The sequence below is a fragment of the Carassius carassius genome, chromosome 42 (genome assembly GCF_963082965.1).
Source record: "Carassius carassius chromosome 42, fCarCar2.1, whole genome shotgun sequence".
Classification (NCBI taxonomy): Eukaryota; Metazoa; Chordata; class Actinopteri; order Cypriniformes; family Cyprinidae; genus Carassius; species Carassius carassius.
The window spans coordinates 10,017,152-10,034,758 of NC_081796.1; the positions used below are offsets into that span (position 1 = coordinate 10,017,152).

Here is a 17,607-nt window from a genome sequence, read left to right on the forward strand (position 1 = left end):
TTGTGTGTGAGAAATGTAGAGACTTGGTTGAACACAGCTCGTCCAAGTGTTTTTGCAATGAAAGAAAGAAGGGAAACTGGTCTGTAAGAGATGGATTGAGGTTGGGTTTTTTAAGTAGTGGAGTGGACGTGCCTGTCTAAATGATGAGGGAAAAACACCAGTGTGGAGGGATGTGTTGATGATGTGAACATATGTTGTTCAAACCACATAGTGCGTATCAGTGAAGTACAACATGTTTTAAGTATTTATTACTTTAACTTTAAGTTCAAACGGACATACCAAACACCATTTAAGAAAGTCATAATGAATGATAATTTCATCACAATCAAAATGTAAAGACAATAGTCAATAACATGCTATTTTTACTATGCTGAGTGATTGCATTCATTTTCAAATAAAAAATTGACTGTCTTGATTGACAAATGTGTTATGAGACAATGAAATATTTATAAAGACTATAAAGTGGTTATCTGTGTTTTTTTTAGCAATATTAATTTCTGAAACATTATGAAATTAAGTAATAACTTACATCCTGTTCTTCGTTCGTCATGCTGGATTGATGATGTCAAGCTTAATATCCGTTGTAATTAAGTCAGATTGCGCAAAAGGTGTGCAAAGCTGAGCTCCTTGAGTGCTGCGCTCTTGGCGGGTTATGATTGATTGAATGGTAAGCTCGCATCTGATTGGCTAAAGAATATGAGTGACCCATGTTGGAGAAGCGCGCTGCCAGGAAAGTCTCAAAAAACACACACACACAAATCCAAGGTGATTCAAACACGAAAAAGACTATTTGCACATTGACAGTCACGTTAAACTCAGGGAAGTCGTGGCCTATTGGTTAGAGAGTTTAACTTCTAACCCTAGGGTTGTGGGTTCGAGTCTTGGGCCGGCAATACCACGACTTAGGTGCCCTTGAGCAAGGCACCAAACCCCGAACTGCTCCCCAGGCACCGCAGCATAAATGGCTGCCCACTGCTCCAGGTGTGTGTTCACGGCTGTGTGTGTGCACTTTGGATGGGTTAAATGCAGAGCACGAATTCTGAGTATGGGTCACCATACTTGGCTGAATGTCACATCACTTTATAAATTTTAAACATTCAAAACTTTTCATACATAGTGTACATTTGTGAATTGTTTTTCATTTGTAAAACGTATTTTATGAATATCATATCATATATATATATCATATAAATTTTTATTTTGTGCATGTGAATCAGTTTTTGTGAATATATATATATTTATTTCATGCATGTGAATTACGTTTCATGTGTGTGAATTTGGCTGTGCATGTGTGCATCGTGTTTTTTGTGTGAATTATTATTGAGATCATTCTGGCTCCATACATATACCATGTTTTCTACATTTCAATTATTTATAGCCTATATAATTTCTTCTTCATTTAAAATACATTTACAATGTTAACAATGACTGGTAGGCTATACAAAGAGTGGAATAAAAACGTATACCTAATGTAGAAGAATCCGCCTCTTTTGCTGTGTCAGTATTAGTGGCAGTAGAATAATTATGGGAAGTGTCAGGGTTAGAGACCTCCACTCTTTTAGTTGTGGTTTTATTAAAAAAACAACAAATACATTTTGTTTATTTAGCATATAGAATGAGAAGAGAGTACACTCCCTCAATACTTTGCTATTCATGAATTACTAGAGTATAAAAACATTCATTTAAATTATTGCATGGTCTGTTTGAATACTCGATTCAGATTGGCACAGGTAGTTCCAAGTCAGTTTAATCACCATACTATATTAATGAGTTGCTTTAATTGATGCACACACACAACACTCACACATAAACACAGAGAGGGGAGCGAGAGCGGAGATCACTACATTATATTTCTCAGCAAGGAGGGTGTAAAATCGCTGTTTTTGAAGTAACTAAATGGCCTCATTTGTTTGTCTCTCTCTCTCTGGATCAATCGATAATTCATTCAAATAAATGCTATAATTCATTCAAATAAATGTGGTCTTACCACACTATTTCATCTCTTTATCTGATTTGAAGTGGGTAGCTAATAAGTCTTAACTGATGAAAATAACTAATTTTTTCTCCTCCTGTTAAATGTTGCACTGCAAACATCATAAACATGCAAACGGAGATATCATCTTTTAAAATTCTGGCAGTTTAATGCCTACGAAAACAGCTGGTAGGGACTACAATAAGTTACTTCCCTGGTTCGTGACATAACAAACCCAGATTCACTTTTTTATAGATTTCATTGGTTATGTTATCTACACTGAAACTAACCTCTTATACTTAATTAAACCCTAAGCTTAGCCTTAGTCGTTGTTAGCACATACTGATAGATGACATTACTGTTCATGGTCGGACCTATCCACGATATTTCTGAACTCTAAACTGAATCCATGAAGTCTGAACTTTTGTTAGCAGATAACAGAATCATTGAGTTTCAGGAACTCATTTGGTAAAATAATCAGGCTTTGAAATACACAAAAGCTTGAGTGGTCACATGGAAAATCACAATGAAGATATAAAACAGAAACTAAGTTGGTATCCAATATGATGTTTTTTTAAAAGCAGGTGTGCAAAAAAAAAAAAAAGCATAAAAGTTTTTAATAAAAAGTCTAAAATTGAGACTACAGCTGTAGCAAAAGCCTCCTTGTAAAATATTTACATTACAGAGTTACATCAGTAAATGCATAAAATTAATATGTAAAAAATATATATATATTTAATGCAGTAAAAAGGATGGATACAAAACAAACATCATAAACAGCCTTTAAAGGGGTGGTTAATTGCGATTTCACTTTTTTTTTTGCATTCGTTAGTGTGTAATGTTGCTGTTTGAGAAGAATCAATATCTGTAAAGTTACGAAGCTGAAATTTCAAAGCAAACGGAGATATCGTCTTTTAAAATTCTGGCAGTGTAATGCCTACGAAAACAGCTGGTAGGGACTACAATGAGTTACTTCCCTGGTTCAGGACATAACAAACCCAGATAAACCCCACCCTCAGGAAAAGGCAGCAAAGGGGGCGAGGCCATGCTGCGCTGCTTTAGAGAAGAGGAAGAGAAAATTAGAGGTGCATGTAAAAATGTATTCATATATGAATCACAATTCTGTCTTCTAATGATTCTAATGGATTCACAAATTTCAAAATCAATGTTCTAAAGCAGCGGTCCCCAACCCCCGGGCCGTGGACCAGTACCGGTCCGTGTGTCATTTGGTACCGGGCCGCACAAGAAAGAATAAATAACTTACATTACAGATGCAGTCGGTAACTTTTGGCGCTCGTGTCTGCAGGAGGTACAATTGTAGCCGGAGCTACTTCTCTCTGTTTATATCTATGGCGAGTCACGCAGGTACTCTGCTACTCTGCAGCGTTGCCGACCCCAACCAACCTGACTAAAATAGTCCGAATATAAACACTTATTATAGGTGTAACTTAGTGATTCAGGATAAGACAAAAACACGGTTTGGAAAATGGATTCATGATGTACTCGCTCATTATATATTATGTTATGTTGTTGGTGCGATGTTACGAGGACGCTGCTAATAAAGTTGCATACGAATACACAATGAATTCATGTTTGTTATTATATTTACAATATACCACAGTTTTTATCCCAGACGCATCATTTTATTTTGTTGTATTTATCTGTCACACCTTAAAGCCCAGTCCGTGAAAATATTGTCTGACATTAAACCGGTCCTTGGTACTAAAAAGCTTGGGGACCACTGTTCTAAAGCAGCAGTTGCTAATACCTTTCCTCACGTCCCCCTTCTCTGCATCCTTCTCTCTTTCTCTCTCATTCAGCTCTGCTTCATCAATAAACGGTTACAATTATACACTTATTTTTGCATCGCTATGAGAAGCGTTAAACATGGATGAGCATGCAGTTGGTATACTTTATTAAAAGTTTAATCAGGGTAAACGCATATATTAAAAGCTGACATAAGCAGTAGCATTTACAAATAACAGTGTATGTAAAAGTATGAGACAACACCAAACAAAAAATATTAAATGCCGTGCTTGCACATTTTCTGCACGATCCTTTTCAATAATATCATCTGCTTCTCAATCGGGCTCAAATTGATAAGCGATATTAATTACATCATCATTTTCAAAACAACTGGAGCACATGCAGGTGAGGTGCGGGACGTTTAGATACACGCTAGAGGCGATTTAGCCAATCACAGCACACTGGGCTACCTAACCAATAAGTGCCCAACGCCTATTTCTGAGGGAGTGCTTCATAAAATAAGGAAATTATCAGTCCATTTCTCACAGAATGGACAGAGCTGTGTGGAATATTTTTTTTTTTTTTTTTTTTTTTTTTGTAAAACAGTGAACCACCCCAGGCTGGCAAATGACCATGGTATAAGTGGGATAATGCTCGGGTAGCTGTCCATTAAACGATTTTAATGCACTTTGCAGATGCAACTGCTTAGCGTCATGTGGTTCTTTACCTCCATAAGGTGCATTAATTATCGTTTAATGCACAGCTAACCATGCATTATACCTTACATAATTTAGACTTAGCTTACTCATTAAAATAATAAGATAATACAAATAAAATGAGAAAATGTTTTGTTAATAGCTCTGGCAAAAATGATTGGATCTGGTCCAAACTCTGCCTATACCTATATGGTCATGATCATGATATCATGATACACAATTTCATACTGTGATGTTTTTGGTCATTGCACCCATTCCTAAATATTGCATACATTTTATTTTTAAGTCAAATGACAGATGACAGGTGGCACTTTTAAATATTAAAGTGCAATCTCAAGAATGGCTCAAAGCTGCAGCTGAACATCTCTAAATAAAAATGTCAGCGGATATAGAAATAAAGTCATGTCTCACTTTGTGTTTTCAAACAGGTTTTTAAGGACCATCTCAGTGATCTTATTTCTGAACAAACAGGACATGCTGGCAGAAAAGATCCTGGCAGGAAAATCCAAACTTGAAGATTATTTCCCAGAGTATGCTCGCTACACTCTTCCTCCTGAAGGTATAGACCTGTATATGATCATTATATACTTATAAACAAGATATTCTTTGTGCATTCCAGGGAATTATTTATGGGATATGTTAATTAAATCAGAGATTTACTTGTGATATCAATTTAAAAATTAAAATTTTAAAACTTTTGTAATTTTCCTGACAGACAGAATTAGAGTATGAATGGGAAAAAATTTCCTCGGGCTGGCAGGAATTGTAGGTGTGTGGAGTGAATGTACAACGATCTCTCCAACCTCAATACCATAACTGAGGTGCCCTTGAGCAGGGCAATGAACCCCCAACTGCTCCACGTGTGCCGGAGCATAAATGGCTGCCCACTGATCCCACTGCTGTGTGTGTGCTTTGGATGGGATTGGTTATCTTATCTACACTAGAACCTAACCTCTTATACTTAATTAAACCCTAAGCTTAGCCTTAGTAGTTGTTAAGCACATACTGATAGATAACATTACTGTTCATGGTCGGACCTATCCATGATATATCTGAACTCTAAACTGAATCCATGAAGTCTGAACTTTTGTTAGCAGATAACAGAGTCATTGAGTTTCAGTAACTCATTTGGTAAAATAATCAGGCTTTGAAATACACAAAAGCTTGAGTGGTCACATGGAAAATCACAATGAAGATGTAAAACAGAAACAAAGTTGGTATCCAATGTTATGTTTATTTAAAAGCAGGTGTGCAAATGTGTAAATAAAAAAAGCATAAAAGTTTTTAATAAAAAGTCTAAAATTGAGACTACAACTGTAGCAAAAGCCTCCTCATAAAACATTTGAGGCCAGAGTTACATCAGTAAATGCATAAAATGATTTTTTTTAAAACAGGAGTTAAAAAAAAAATTAAATGCAGTAAAAATAGGATGGATACAAAAAAAACACATTTGCATAAACATTTCCATAAATAGGTAAAATTATGGAGGTAAATCAGTAGCTAAACATATAAAATATTTTGCATTATTTGTCTACCAGATAATACCTGAATGGCAAAATGAATGCAGTGTCTTAAAATCCTGTCAAAGCTAAGGATATTCAGTGAAAACAGTTTGCAGTGTTTTACAAATAACTGTTACATATGCATAAAACACAAATGTCTTTCTTTGCAAACGTGATGGCTGGTGTTGTTCATTTGTCGGGCATTGACCAATAAAACGTTTTCATTTGCACCCCGGCTCTGCTCTCTCACATCTGCATATACAAGTGCACAAGTGAGTTTTGCAACATGAATATTCAATTCAATTCAATTCAAGTTTATTTGTATAGTGCTTTTTACAATACAAATCGTTACAAAGCAACTTTACAGAAAATTATGTTTATATCGCAAAAGGAGTAGCAAAAGTCAGAGCACTAGGATTTGAACTTTTACTGCCAGATCTGAGAGTTTGTAAGTACCGACTTGACGTTGTGCAGTGAAACTGAAGTAAAGTGCAAAAGTAAATGTTGTAAACATTTGTGTATGTAATTTTCTTTGTGTGAATGTCATTCTACACATTTGTGACTATTAATCAACTATCTTCCAATTCAAAACACGTTGTTTTGATCATTGTCTGTGTGTGCAAATTGAAAGATTCAGCTTTTCACATCAGAGCTGTGAGTGTAAGTTTAAACTTTCAACTACAAATATTGATATGACAAATTCTCACATTCAGATTTTCAACCTCTCGAGTTTTGCTTCTGTTTTACCTTTATATAAAATCCCTTTCATTAAAAAAAAAGTGTTGTGTATTATGGTAACCCATACTCAGAATTTGTTCTCTGCATTTATCCCATCTTAGTGCACATACAAAGCATTGAGAAGTAAACACAAACACACACCCGGAGGAGTTGGCAGCCATTTGGCACCTGGGGAGCAATTTGGAGTTCAGTGCCTTGCTCAAGGGCATCCTATGGGTGCTCAAGGGTGCCTATGCCGTGTGAAATTGCTGAATACCCACAGAAAAATGACATAATTATTAGTAGGATTTAAACTAATTGTTGAGTAATAATGTCAAAATGTTTTAATTTAATATTTATGAAGAGCTGAAAAAAAAATAAACGCATATGGGTTTCTAGCCGATCGTAATTTAAAGCTTAGTGTACATAAAATTTTTCATAGAAGCTGTCAATATGTTTAATACGATTTTATGTCTAGGCTCCGTTTTTCTAACTAAAAATGTTTAAGTCATTATTCATTCATCCATCTAGAGATGAACAGTAAATGGAGATCGCATACAAAAGCCCAAAATTCACAAGAGTGATGATCACTAAGAAAGACGTGATCTGAGAGAAGCGCCAATGTCCTGTCTGAGATCTAAGTTCTGTAGTGTGAAATGTGTTTTCACTGGAACAGACGTTGCGGACAACAGACATTTAAGTGCTGTGTAAAGAACTGCAGTCTGACAATGAAAGTCATGTTTGGGTGGCAAAACGCTTCACAACTACAAAGTGTCACCATAAGTTTTTGTCTTCGTTTGGAGCATTCCACCTTGTTTTTAAACATAAGAACATTCACAGCCATTTTTACCTTAAAGTGCAGAGCTTCCAGTGTCAGATGCTTCCTGTTGTTTTAACTGTTAAAGAAAGTTGTCCGTTATGCTTGAAATTTGAAACTGGTATTAGGAAAAAACTTACTTCGGCATTAAAACAATGTTCATATAGGCATTAAGGGGCATTCAATGAAACATTTACATCATAGGGAACAAAATCAGTAATATACAAAGCAATACAAAACATACACAAAAATGTGATGAAAATCATACTAATAATGAAAAAACTCAAATCAATTCTATACTGTAAAAATTGAATTAAGTACATTTTAATCTGAGTTTTGAACTGAAAAATAGAACCCAACTGGCATGTACAGTATATGTAATGGAAATGAATTCCAAGGTTTTGGCCCTAAACAACTACAGGTGCATCTCAATAAATTATAATGTCATAGAAAAGTTCATTCATTGCAGTAATTCAACTCAAATTGCGAAACTCATGTATTATATAAATTCTGGTTGTCTTTGGAAAGAAGACCCTTTTGACTTTACTTTTCATCATCCAAGAGTTCAGAAGAAGAAAACATGAAAAAAATGTGATTCCTGCAACCATTTTTCTGATACTATGTCAAGTCCCCCCCACCCCCCAAATATAAAAAAATATTTACCAACTGTACTGAAGGATTCTACAAACTATTTTAGTCATTAAACATACCGCTGCATAGTTTTTCAATTATAAAAGAAAGTAAAAAAATGTTTAATTATGTATGCCAATTACAGTACATCCTGAGATTGCTAGAAATACAGCATTTACAATGATTTCTGCTCATATTAGGGCTTGCATAGACTAGTCAAGTAGTCGAGTGATCGACTACTTCAACCACTTGTCGGCGCTGTCAGAAACAATCGACTAGTCAAGCATGCATTAACCATAATGTGTGCAAAGAGTTTGCAAGTATGACGTGAATTTTAGGATTACAATATTGCGTGTAGCTGTTACTTTCTATGACCTTGTCTATGTTGCATGTAAAATTAAAATATGTAAATAATAGGGGTGTGCCTGAAGCCGAATTCCTTTTTCCGAATGGCATGGATAATGGCTTCAAAAATGAATAACAGACAAGGAATAATTCTGCCTGAATACTCGGCTGAAGCTGGCACAGTCCGGAGTTTGCTAGATAACAGGTGAACCAGGAGATCAGTGCAATATTATACAGAGACCGCTAAAGTTACGAGTGTGAAGTGAATCAATGTAAACTTTATGAGTGAAAACAGCGCAAATCAAACACAGCATTGCTTTTGTCTCTCCGTGCATCTCTCAGAAATCAGAGCTTGGCAAGAATAGTATCACCTATAATAATACATCATACAAGTTCTATTGTATATATTTAAAAGGCAATGCTTTAAACCTTAGGCTACAATATGATACGAATGAGTGGATTAAGCACAGCGCGCTCAACAATCAAACAGAGAGAGCAGGATAATAATCAACTTAGATATGGATACATTTTCTATTTGGCTGACATGTTTGCATCTTTATCTTTTGCTGGTCTTTCGCGGCACATGCACATTTGTTTAAAGTTCACAAAGAGACTCTCTTAAAGAGTTAATGTAATGAAAATGTGCGCATTGAATTGATCCAGTCCTGTTTAAATGATCACTAAACGTTTGTCATGACATCTCTCTGCTTGCATGATAAATATTATTTTAGAAATTGATAATTATTTTAGTTTAACACGGCATACTTGTTCAGTGATAACTATGGAATAAAGATAGCCAAAACGGTCTTATCAAGTACTGTACGATGTTGTATGCGAATGCAGATACGATAAATGTTGTGATTGTTAGAGACACAGATACAAATACTGGCTGTTACATGTAAATTTAAATATGTAATGTCATAATAGTTTTGACAATTTATATATGTAATTGTTGCATAAGGCTATGAATTAATAAGCGTTTATTGATAAAAAAAAATTAATCAATGTCTGTTTATTTACAGTAGCATGAACCACGAGTAGTCGAGTAACTCGAGTATTTTTAAAATAAAAAATCGACTAGTAGAAATCAGTAGTCGTGCAACCCCTAGCTCATATTGTCAATTATCACTTGCTAGAGCTGTAGTCAAGCCCAGCTTTGTCGAGTCCAAGTCAAGACCAGGACTAGTCGAGACCGAGTCCAAAGAGGTTCGAGTCCAAGTCAAGTCCAAGTCCAAAAGTTTCAAGTCCAAGTCAAGACCGAGTCCAAATGAGGGAAAAAATTATCCTTTTTAAGACCACATACTTAACTACTGATAATGTACAGTATGTGATGCGAGAGACAGCATATCTCCTATTCTAAGAAAATAATTTTACATTATTATTTGTAATGATCAAAAAAATGTGCAAAGTAACAACTCTGTAGGACAGGGGTCTCCAAACTAGACCCTAGAGGGCCATTGCCCTGCAGAGTTTTGCTCCAACCTGCCTTAGCACACCTATCTGGAAGTTTCTATTGTGTCTAGTAAGAGCTTGACTAGCTTCAAGTGTGTTTAATTAGGGTTGGAGTTAAACAGTCAAGTTTGGAGCTGTAGGGTCAACTTATTTTTGGGGGGTAAGTCATGGTTGTCATGTAACACAGCAGCTACGATAGCACTTCATAACTGATATAGGCTCATGTTTTATTTATTTATTTTTCCTTTTTATTCAAAACAATTCCAAACATGCTTAATATATCAGGAAATATCTCGATTCTCAAATATATGTCAGTAAACATGTTTTGCACCTTTATGATTATTATTTGATGATGGACAAAGTGGTGTAATCTATTAACTAGTTATCCTACACATAAAAACCAGACTTTTTACTTAAAGGCAGGGTAGGTAATACATGTATAAACAACTTTCTTCCAAATTTGTTTAAACTTTCTATATATATCAATGCATAATTAAAATGTAAGTACTCTGATAAAAAGAGTATAAAAATCGAGTGACTCTAGACCGTTTAATCTGTATTAAACACAGCTCATTATTTCCATTTCGGGACGAAACATAGGATTGGCTTAGGCGACTGTCACTCTCTCGCAACCATGGCAACCACCCTTTTGCCACACATGACCTGCCCACTTGCGCGTGCACGTTTGATTTGAGGAAACAGCACGTTTGATTCAACAGGCACGGATCCTAGGAATACCAAAACAATGGCAGAGAAACAGCAAGCAAAATTCACAGTACCAGCCTATGCAGTTAGTGAAGGCAAACCAGGCAAAAAAAGGAAGACAGTAACAGTACAAGAAAAGGCAATGAACAAAAAGTCTTTGGATAAACAAAGAAATAAAACGCGAGTTAAAATCGGCGTGGCTTTCCAGCGATGGCGAAAACTAAGGGAACTCAAGGGGCTGAAAAGTGACTCCTTGATGGCTTTATTTCTGCTGGACAGGTAAATCTTTCTTTTTGTATTTTGATCATACATATTTTTTTCATGAAGCATGTGTCATTAGCACACTCAGCTGCGTAATATAGCTAACATAACATTACTATGCGAGCCGTAGTAGAGGCTTTGGAAGGAGCCCAGAAGGGAGGGGGTGGAGTGAATGGAAATAATGAGCTGTCTTTAAAACAGTCGTGAGAGGTCTACAGTCACTCGATTTTTATACTTTCTTTTTCAGAGTACTTACATTTTAATTATGTATTGATATATAAATAAAGTTTAAACAAATTTGGAAAAAAAGTTTTTTATACATTTTTTTTACCTACCCTGCCTTTAAGTGCCATATCATTTTTAATACGACTGAATTTGCATTTAATGTAAATTTTAATAACAATATTGTAAGTTAATTATTTTAACACTTTCATTTTACAGAGAGTAAAGAACATTTACATTATCAAAGAACATTTTCATTCAGTCTAGCCAGAGTTCAGGCACTCTCAAAAACTCCCAATAAAAACACTTTACATTATGAAACGAATATCGTACTTACATTCGTACGCACATCTGCACTTTTTGTTGTTTCTGATTAGAGAATTTTCTAAATAATTCAGTCACCAAGCAAGTGAACAAAACAATGCGTTTCAGTGATGACTTTTCTGCACGTCTCTTGCTGTGTCTCATTTCGGAAGCTGCGTCTTCCGGAGGTCGCATTTGAAGGCTGCATACGTCATCGGGGAAGTCTCATTTAAAAAAAGTAACCGTTAAATTGCAAAGTAAAAAATAAACTATAGCATTTTAAACATCCCAAGGAATAACAGTCAATTTTATTATTACTTTTCTTAAATGAGACTTCCCCGATGACGTATGCAGCCTTCAAATGCGACCTCCAGAGGACGCAGCCTCTGAAATGAGACGCAGCTTCTGATTGGCCATTGCATTCATAAGCACAACATATTCGTTTCTGATTGGTTATCATGAAGCTTTGTACGAACGCGTCTGTCTCTGGCTCAGCTCCAGCCAGCGAACGCAGATTTGAATTTAGCAGCTGATGCTGTGCACTGAACGATTTAATCACACCGGTGTGATTGTATCGAGGCAAGTCAAGTTTATTTATATAGCACATTTCCTACACAATGGTAATTCAAAGTGCTTTACATCAAAGAAAGTAAAATATTAATGAAGAAAAATAATAACAAGAGTAAAACAAGCAATTTTAAAACTTTTAAAATTATAAAAACTTTACTTATTTAAAATTAATTTAAAACAGTTAGAAAATGATTTTACATAAAATAAAATTAAAAAAACTGTGAAAATATATATTGCAATCAGTTCGGACATTGCACAGTGCTCATTCAATAAATGCACAGCTAAACAGATGAGTTTTAAGTCTAGATTTAAATGTGACTAGTGTTTTAGCACATCTGATCTCTTCTGGAAGCTGATTCCAACTGTGGGCGGCATAGTAACTAAAGGAGGACTCCCCTTGTTTTGTGTGAACCCTTGGTATTTCTAACTGACTCGATCCTAATGATCTGAGTGCTCTGTTAGGTTTATATTCAGTGAGCATATCTGCAATATATTTCGGTCCTAGGTCATTTAGTGACTTATATACGAGTAAAAGTACTTTAAAATCAATCCTAAATGTAACTGGAAGCCAGTGTAAGGACCTGAGGACTGGTGTGATATGCTCAGATTTTCTGGTTCTAGTCAGAATCCTGGCAGCAGCGTTCTGGATGAGCTGCAGCTGTCTAATGGTCTTTTTGGGAAGGCCGGTGAGGAGCCCATTACAATAGTCCACCCTGCTGGTGATGAAGGCATGAACAAGTTTCTCCAAGTCTTGGCTGGAAACAAAAGATCTAATTCTTGCAATGTTTTTTAAATGATAGTATGCTGATTTAGTTACTGCTTTGACCTGACTATTGAAACTAAGGTCTGTCTCCAGAATCACACCAAGATTCCTGACTTGATTTTTAGTTGTTTGACCCCTAGAGTTAAGGTATGCATTCACCTTGAACACTTCATCTTTGTTTCCAAATGCAATGACTTCAGCTTTTCCTTGTTTAACTGAAGAAAGTTCTGGCACATCCAACTATTAATTCCATCAATGCATTGGCAGAGGGAGTCAATTGGGCTGTAGTCATTTGGAGATAAGGCTAGGTAAATCTGGGTATCATCAGCATAGCTGTGATAGGCAATTTGGTTCTTTCTCATTATTTGACTTAGGGGAAGCATATACAGGCTAAACAAGAGCGGTGCAAGAATTGACCCTTGTGGGACTCCGCATGTCATGGACGTCCACTTAGACTTATGCTCTCCTAGACTCACATAATAACCTCTCCCTTCTAAGTATGACCTGAACCATTTGAGTACCATCCCAGAAAGCCCGACCCAGTTTTCCTGTCTCTCTAGTAGTATGTTATGATCGACAGTGTCAAACGCAGCACTGAGATCTAGCAATACCAGCACCGATATTTTGTCAGAGTCACAATTTAAGCGAATATCATTTATTATCATTTATGAGTGCTGTCTCTGTGCTGTGATGCGGTCGAAAACCAGATTGAAAATTGTCCAGGTATCCATTTGAGTTTAAGTATTTGTTCAGCTGATTAAAAACGACCTTTTCTATAATTTTACCTATAAAAGGAAGATTAGATATTGGTCTAAAATTGCTCAAAATGGTGTTATCAAGATTGCTCTTTTTCAGGAGGGGCTTAACAACTGCATTTTTTAAGGAGTTTGGAAATGTCCCAGAAAGAAGTTATTTAAGTTACTGTTTATAAGGTTTGAGAAGAAATTCTGTCTAGCTGTGGCTAGTTTCACATTAAAAGCATGAAGGCTGTCTTTGTAGATGCTATAGTGAATTTCAAGTTTTGTCTTCCGCCACATCCGCTCTGCTTTTCTGCATTGTCTTTTCATAGTCTGAACTGCTGTTGATCTTCTCCAAACTGATTTCTGTCTGTTTGTTTTCTTACTGATTATTATTGGAGCAATATCATCAATAACATTCTTAACTTTTGAGTTGAATGAATCAAGGAGAGTATCAACAGAGTCTGCAGAAATGCTTGGTGTTAAAGATATAGCCTCCATAAATAGTACACTTGTGTTCTCGTTAATGCATCTCCTTCTGACAGAGACCGATCTAGATTCAGTTGTAGCAGACATCAAAATATCAAAGAAAATACAGAAGTGATCAGATTGTGCTATGTCCTTAATAACAATGGATGAAATGTTTAGACCCCTACTCATGATTAAGTCTAGAGTGTGTCCACCTTTGTGTGTGGGTCCATGCACATGCTGAGTCAAGTCAAAAGTGTTTAGAACCATTATCATTTCTTTTGTAGTTTTGTTTTCTGAATTATCTATGTGAATATTAAAATCCCCTGCAATAGCAAAACAGTCAAACTCTGAGGAAATCATTGATAACATTTCTGTGACCTCTTGGCTGGAGAGTATTTTGGAGGCCTGTAAATAATAATAAACAGAATGCGTGGAGCACCTTTCAGCACAATCCCTAGATATTCAAAAGACAAGTAAGGACCAAATGACACTTGCTTGCATTGATAGACATCTTTAAATATAGCAGCTACACCCCACCTCTCCTAACAGTCCTGCAGACACTCATGTAAGTGAAGTTAGGAGGGGCTGTTTCATTAAGGACTGTTGCATTGCAGCTGTCTTCAAACCATGTTTCGTTTAGAAACATAAAATCCAGATTGTTTGTGGTTATAAAGTCATTGATTAGAAATGATTTATTTTTTAGTGAGCGAATGTTTAAAGATGCTAACTTGATGGCTGTGCTTTTTGTCTTTACATCAATTTTAGTTTGATGCATAATAGGCCGCAGATTAGATGAGTTTGCCCTTCGGCTTGAGATGGCCTTAGACTTTCTATCACATGATAAAACTGAAATAGAGAAAGCTACAGGCACACTGGGTTCCCGCTTGTTCAGCAGGCATTTGTGAATGTTGCTGTTATTATAGCGGGGACCCGACACATATCACTGAGAGCTGCTATCAGTTGTTTTTGTTTCACCTTCAGCAGATAGAGGGTTTGGGCCCTGGCGTTGTGGCAGTGGTCGAAGAGCTCTTGCATGAGCAGGGACCACAGGCTTTGGCTTCTGCCGTTTTTTTTGTGATATCTGCGGGCTTGCAGCAAATGAGTGAGAGAGTTTAGTCCCAGCATACACCAATTCCTCCATTTTCTGTGAGAAGCACAGAAGTGGAGATGCTGGAGAAAGTGATAATGTGTCTGGTGAGATGGGCTGTGTCTCTGGTGTTTCCGGTGGCTGTGATATGTTGTCCTAGCTTCCCTGGCTGTTTTCCAGAAAGTAATCCCTGGGTGCTGCATCTTGTAGCTGTTTTGATACATCACAGTCAGTCTGTGAGGAGGTCTGTGGGCAGGATAGTGTCCATGAGCAGTGCTTGTTTTGGCTGTGTGGTGTTATCAGTGTCCTTGTGGGATATGTCAACCACATGATGACTCGGACCCATATGTGTGTGTACTGAATGGATTGACACACTCTGCTGAAGGATGATGGAGGGAAAAGTAGATATTGTCCTTAAACACTCTAGCACCAAGTTTGTTTGGGTGGAGGCCATCTGGTTTAAACAATTGTCTATGGCCCCAGAAAAGATTGAAGTTGTCAATGAAATTCACTCCTTTTATATTACAAGATCTTTGTAGCCATGTGTTCGGCCCAAGCAACCGTGAAAACATATTTGTTCCCCTTGCTGGGAGTGGTCCACTGATGAACGACTGAACTTTGAGTCTTCGAAGTGTTTCAAAGAGTTCACTGAAGTCCTTCTTAAGGAGTTCTGACTGCTCTTTCCGAATATCATTCTTCCCCACATGGATGATAATTCGATTTGCAGTCTTGTGCTTCATCAGAATGTTCTGAAGTTCCTTGTTCACATCAGAGACCGTTGCTTGAGGAAGGCAGCATGTTGTTGTAGTCCTGCTACGGATGTTTCTGATAACAGAGTCACCCACTATCAGAGTCCTTGGCTCGGCTGCGCTCTGAGCTGAAAGCCGCTGTCTGCTCGTCCTTGAGCGCCTGTTAGTAGCGATGTTAGCTGCTGGCTGATCAGATCCATGTTTAAATACATTTGGGGATTCCTCACCCACATTCATTAATGCTTCAAATCTGTTCTCAAGATGTATAGGGGGTGGTTGAATGCCAGTATTCACAAGCCTTGTCATAGTCGAATTTGGGGTAGAGAAAGCTACGCCAGCAATACGAGAAACTCGTGACAATCTGATATTTCGTTTTCCTTTGGGTCTCGCTTCCTGTTTGTGCCATCGATTAGTGTGGCGATCAGTTTCGGCTTGTTCCTCTACACTTGGTATAAACTGTTGAGATTCAGAAGATTCATGGGACTCACCGGCTGTATGCTGAGAGTGTCCATGACGATGGTCTGCTAAGTGTTCCGTCTGTTTTGGAATTCCAGCAAGTAACTTTGTTTCAAGAATCACAATCCTTTGTAGAAGTTTGCAGCAGTTCATGCAACAAGTAGATCCAACAGGAGGCATTTTTCTCTCTTCTGTTTGAATGTAGGCAGTTGTTTTCCCCTCTCTGGAATGTAAGCTGCTGGCAGTGGGAGGCAAAGTTTTCTTTTTGTAGTATTATTCCAGTCCCAAAGAGTTTTAAGTTTAAGCGTTTGTGCCAAAAAATCTGTTTTGTCCGAACGGTAGCAAAGCCGGAAGTATCAAATATATAAAAAATATTATTATTATTTTTATTTATTTTTTTTGTCGTTTGGAAGCTGCATTTAAAATCCACATGGCTCCGAAATCTCACTTTGAATGGGCATGACGCCTCTGCATGGAACTGTTACTTTTTATGACCTTATCTATGTTGCATGTAACATAGACATTACAATAAAGAATATGTAATGTAATATTTAGGGTTGTGCCTGAAGCTGAATACCTTAACGGTCTTTTCAAGTAGGCTAACTGTACGACATTATATCCGAATGCAGATACGAAAAATTTTGTGATGGTTACAGATACAAATACTGGCTGTTACATGAAAAATTTAACCTGTTAGCCAGCACCCCGACGCCCTCGTCCTGAACGCCTTTCAACTTGCACATGTCAGTGTTTATGAATAGATTAAATGAACGGGACAAATTTAATCTTGACAAACTATGTATCATTATAAAGATCTAAGCCTCAAGCATCGACGACAGATCACTGTTTTTCAATCGAAAGCTTATAAAGACTGTATTTGCTACATTTGTGTAAGCAGTACACATAAAAACATGAGCAATGAAAGCGCTGTACATACCAGATCCGTCGTAATAACGAGTCATACACACATCCACAGCTGTAAATGCACGTTTAGTCCAACGAAGCAATAACATTGTAATATGGATCATAATTCCTTTGTTAACGTTTCAGTTCTTCATCGACAGAACTGTTTGTGTCCGTTATGAAATAACTCACGGTCAGAAACTGCGTCTTTGAAGTAAAAAAATGGCATGGTTTTGCAGTGTACAGTGTCACAAACAGAATGAGATGATCCACTGAAAAAAAGAATGAATGAAACATAGGCGAAAGATAGTATGTTTGAAATTTGGCGCTCCCTCGTGACGTGCTCTGACGCACCTGTCAGCTGATGGAGGCGGAACTTATAGCGATCCCCTTTTTCTTTGTTTCTTTGATTTTTCAATTTTTTAGATATGTGAGAGTGTTTTATGTTGAATGTGAATGTATCTGCATGATCACCATCTGTTT

General features: G+C 36.9%; 1 protein-coding gene across 2 annotated transcripts in view; it reads left to right on the forward strand.

Annotated features, from left to right (window-relative positions):
• Positions 1–17,607, forward strand: part of gnal (guanine nucleotide binding protein (G protein), alpha activating activity polypeptide, olfactory type) — a 204,593-nt gene that overhangs the window by 154,483 nt on the left and 32,503 nt on the right. For both annotated transcript variants that reach the window (XM_059535578.1, XM_059535579.1), the window contains one exon: positions 4,863–4,993. In XM_059535578.1, the coding sequence (XP_059391561.1) occupies positions 4,863–4,993 (131 nt within the window). The remainder of the gene's footprint in view (positions 1–4,862; positions 4,994–17,607) is intronic.